Genomic DNA, 4938 nt, shown 5'->3' with positions numbered 1-4938 from the left:
ACTGACGGTCCAAAAACTATAATAAAACATATAGGCTAAGTGTATTTTTGACAAATTATATAGCCAATTAAAAAGGACTGTGTATCATTTGTACACTTACATAACATATGTTTGATATCATGATAAAATAAATTTATCCGTCAACGAAAACTTCTCCTCGGTAAGTTTAACATAAAAACTATAGTCACAAGGTTACTTGAAAATGTTGGACTATTGCAGACTGTTGTTAGAGTTGATAGGTTTGTTAAAAAAAAGTGGTGTGTGAATTTTACACAAATTTAGTGCCAGAATTGGTTAAACAAGGGAAACTGTTTCTACGAGGGAGGTTTTATGACTTTAATCCAACTGTGATTAATTCCTTCTTCAGTTCACCAAACATAAATGATGAATACAAAGAGGATTTAGACATTGTGGCATATGAATTGACTGGTAGGGTCAAGCAATTGTTGACAACAAAAGCCACTGTGAAACCGGTCATCCTCACTTACACATATGCATTATTGATGCCAGTAAACCACCAATGATATATCAAGGTGTCATTAGATGTGTATGTTTTTACACAAAATTGCAAATGGCGTGAATGTTAACTTGGGGCAGCTATTGTTTGATCAAGTGCTTGAAGCCCGAGATGGCAAGCGAAGGAGAAATGAGCTCATTCTACCTAACATGATTTTTAGTTTGCTAGTTATGCAAGAATTTCAAAGACAAAAAGATGATTTTTTTAGATAGAGGAAGTGCCCATTGTGGTGGATTCATGCTTACTAGTAGGAGCTCATGTTGATGATATTGGAGTCACGGACTTCGCCGCATCCTTTCTTAGGAGTCACCGAACTATTCATTTCCTTCAAGAAGAATTCAATGGATTGTTGATCAACAAAGAATGCTAAAAGCTAGAGAAAAAATGACAAATGCACTCTTGTCCTCACTGCTACGGGACTTTGCTAAACCTACCTGGCCGTCACAACATAATGTTGCCTCATCTTCTTTCAGCACCTACGGGACTTTGCTACACCTACACCTACGGCACTCTTGTCAATAATTTCTTCTAGTTTCAATAAACTTTTCTAATGTGACTAATAATACGCGACACACTGCAACATATATTTTTATAACTCATAATGTGCATTATTCTAAAGTATAATGTACATTATTTTAACTCATAAAGTATATTATCTTACTCCAGAAGTTTTATTATTTTAACACATAATGTATATTATTTTAACTTATAAAATTCAACGATGTTGTTTGAAGTGTGGTCCACATAAGTCCACACAATAATTTGCCCCTATAGGTAGCCTTGTTAGGTGAGCCACTTAGGCCTAATTTATTCACATTATTTATTTACAAATCCTTGTAGCTCATTTACATTATTCCAAAGGTCCGAGTCCCTATTAATTCAATATTATTTTCATACATATTTCTCGGTATCTTTATGATTTTATTGTGAGTCTGGTCTATTAAAAATCATAAATAGATAATAAAAAATTTCTACTCTTATTTTTTTCAAGGAAAAAGTGCAAAATTGGTCCCCTAAGTCATTCAGATAGTGCAATTAGTTCCCCTAAGTAAAAAAAGCTCCATTCAGATCCTCTAAACCGGTAAAAAAGTGCAATTGTGTCCCAAAAAACTTGTATAGCAGGTTAACTCTTCTACATTTCGACACGTGTGACTTTAATTATTATTTAAAAAAAACTTTTTATTTATTTATTAAATTATTAAAAAATTGAAAAAAAAAAAAAAAACTTTAACAGCCACCGGCTGTCTGACGAGGACAGCCACGGCTGTCAAACATGAGGTCCAGGTCTGGACTTCATGGAAGTCCAGATTTGGACCTCAAAGGCATGGAACGAGGGTGGCGGCCATGGCCGCCGCCCTCGTTCCAAAAGACCATGGACGGCCATGGTTGTCCAAGGTCATCCCTAGACAGCCATGGCTGTCTAAAAAAAATTTCGAATTTTTTTTTAGACTGCCATGGCTGTCGGGGGATGGCCTCGGACAGCCATGGTCGTCCATGGCCTGGAACGAGGGTGGCGGCATGGCTGCCGCCCATCATTCCAGGCCTTTGAGGTCCAGATCTGGACTTCCATGAAGTCCAGACCTGGACCTCATTTTTGACAGCCGTGGCTGTCCTCGCCGGACAGCCACGACTGTCCTCGCCGGACAGCCGGTGGCTGTTAAAGTTTTTTTTTTTTTTTTTCAATTTTTTAATAATTTAATAAATAAATAAAAAGTTTATTTAAAAATAATAATTAAAGTGACACGTGGCGAAATGTAGAAGAGTTAACCTGTTATACAAGTTTTTTGGGATTCAATTGCACTTTTTTACCGGTTTAGAGGGTGTGAATGAAGCTTTTTTTACTTAGGGGACCTAATTGCACTATCCGAATGAGTTAGGGGGCCAATTTGGCACTTTTTCCTTTTTTTCAAAATTTTGAGTTTGAATATTGTAAATGATTCGATGAACTAGCATTCAGAGGACTCTCAAACAAAATTTGATAAATGACAATAACTTGATTCTAGTTATGGTATGAAAAAATAGAGCATTTTTTAGAGTTATGCCTAATATTCCATGATGAAGACAAGGAAAATAGGTGAAGCTAAACGCATCTGTGCATATAGTCAAGGAAATAATAACAAAACAAAATTTAATTGTTCAGTCTCTTGGACGACGTTTCCTAAACGACTAAACAAGAAACAGCTGATAAAACAATGGCCTCCAACACGGCATTGTATGAATCTCCGCCTAGGAATCTCAGAATCATTTCTCTGATTATTCTTTAACAATTTCAAACTCCATATAACCCACTACATACACTATGAATGATCTTCAACTAATTCCAACATCCATTTTATTGGATTGCAAAAAAAGAAGACAGTAATACTCATGAAAAGCTTGGATTATTTGGAGGAGAAGTTTAACATGGGGGAAATCATTGATTCAAAGCCCTTTGAATCAGTCCAAGCTGCACTTTCTTTGTTTGGTGACCAGAGGAAAACCAGCCCCAGGATCAAGAATGTATGTTCAAATTTCTTTTTAATTTGCATAATTTTATCTTTTTTGGGTCATGGGAAAACTCACAATTACTATCTGAGAGTGTGTGCCATATAACACTAGCAGGCACGCTCAAATCAAGAAGAACGCTTCTTAGCTTGAGTTGCCCCTTATCTTAGTTTATAGGTGACTATTTTAATTTATAACAGCTAGGGGAAGGGTTTTTTATTATTCCCCTTTCCCAAAAAGGTTGAACCCTAACCCTAAGGAGAACTCAGTGGTCCAAAAGGGTCAAATGTCTGTGAGCAAAAGGAATCTAGTTATTTTGAACATAATTTTACACAGTCGAGTTTCGAACCTTGATGTCTTCTTCTAAATACTGTCTACTGAACTAGTAAGCTAAATCATGATAACTCAATGGTTAACAAACGGAATCAAAAGTCAATGCACACAAGAGATTTGTCCACTTTGAACATAATTTCCACACTGCCCGCTGCATAGGATTTTTGATTTGTATTGCTGATGCAATGTTGCTTTGAAACAGGAACAAGAGAAAGAGAAAGATCTGGAGGCAGTTTTGAAAGAATTTGCGAGCCTAAAACTTCAGCTGGAGGCGAAGGATTCAGCGCACAAGCAAGCATTGTTTCGGCTAAGCCAGAACGAGAGCGCAGTGGAGGAGCTTTTAGCGCAGATAATGAGCTCCGCGTTTGAGAGAGATGTGTACCTGAACGAGTGCAGATTACACAAGGATCGCGCGGAGGAGCTGGAGTTGAAGATGAAGGAGATGTCAGATCATACAATAACAGAGTCCGCAAGGCTCCGAGAACAGCTATCTTGCGCCGTGGCGGAGCTGAGGGCGGCGCAAGCGGAGATATTCCGCCTGGAAACCCAAGCGGTGGCGGCCGGAGACGCAAAAGCCGAGGCGCTGAGACGCGCGGAGACGGCGGAAAAGAAGATCCGGGACCAATCCGATCACATCACTTCACTGGAGACACAGATCAAACACCTAGAGCACGAAATCAACAGAGACAACGAAGACAATAATTCAAACGCCCAGGAAGAAATCGCATTGCTGAAAGCCGAGATTCATAAACAGAAATCAAAAACAGCCGAATCGGAGGCCGCAGAAGCTCGAGCCATAAGCGACAAGCTATCCCTAACCCTCGTGCTTGAGCGGTTAGCGTTAGAATCGAAGCAACACAAAATTGCAGAAGAAATACGCGAAGAACGAGAATCGGATCAGTTGCGAGAACTAGAAAGATTGAACAGAGAAGTGGAGATCGCAATGCAGAAGGTGGGAGAGTTCAGGACGAGGGCGGAGCAAGCAATCAGCAGAGCGGAGGCGGCTGAGAACGCGAAAGCGAGACTGGAAAACAGGATAATGAGATGGAGGGAGTTGAAGGAGAAGAGGAAGCAGGCTTTAGCAGCCTTGCGAGAGGACTCCATATCTAGAGAAAAGATGGATAAATTTGAGTACTATGATTATGGTAGTCCAGTGACTACAATTGTTGAACCCTTGGGCAAGGTTCTCAAAATGAAATTTTAAGTACACAAACTTCCTCTGATTTTTAGTGAATTGTAGAGATGCCTTGATGTAAAGTGAATTTTTGTTTTTTCAAACTGCACTCTAGTACCTATATATCACAAATGAGATTTATCTAAAGTAACTTAGTGCTATAGCTTGTAGTGAAGGTGCAACTGTATTGTATCTATAATTTTCCACGACTCGAAACCATGACATGGTTCTAATACCACTTGTTAACATTAAACGTTTATTACTACGTTAAAATTATAGCTTGTAGCTAAGGCAGGTAAGGTATTGTTGGACTTGACCCTTCACCGGCCGCCGTCCAATAATTCTATCTCCCAACACTTGCTAGTTGTAACTGTACAATTTTTTTTTTACCTTGTTGGGACTTGACTTTGGTACAACTTGTTAGATCTAG

General features: G+C 38.9%; 1 protein-coding gene across 1 annotated transcript; it reads left to right on the top strand.

Moving 5' to 3' along the window:
• The first annotated feature begins 2813 nt into the window (after positions 1 to 2813).
• Positions 2814 to 4650, top strand: LOC115997363 (WEB family protein At1g12150-like). Its single transcript, XM_031236907.1, has 2 exons — positions 2814 to 3016; positions 3537 to 4650. The coding sequence occupies exons 1-2, from the start codon at positions 2885 to 2887 to the stop codon at positions 4536 to 4538; spliced, it is 1134 nt and encodes a 377-aa protein (XP_031092767.1). The 5' UTR covers positions 2814 to 2884; the 3' UTR covers positions 4539 to 4650.
• The last annotated feature ends 288 nt before the right edge of the window (positions 4651 to 4938 follow it).

This window comes from Ipomoea triloba, chromosome 11, assembly GCF_003576645.1.
Source record: "Ipomoea triloba cultivar NCNSP0323 chromosome 11, ASM357664v1".
In the NCBI taxonomy this organism is placed as follows: domain Eukaryota; kingdom Viridiplantae; phylum Streptophyta; class Magnoliopsida; order Solanales; family Convolvulaceae; genus Ipomoea; species Ipomoea triloba.
Note: the sequence above shows the minus strand (reverse complement) of the source record. Positions and strands in the feature narration are given on the sequence as shown.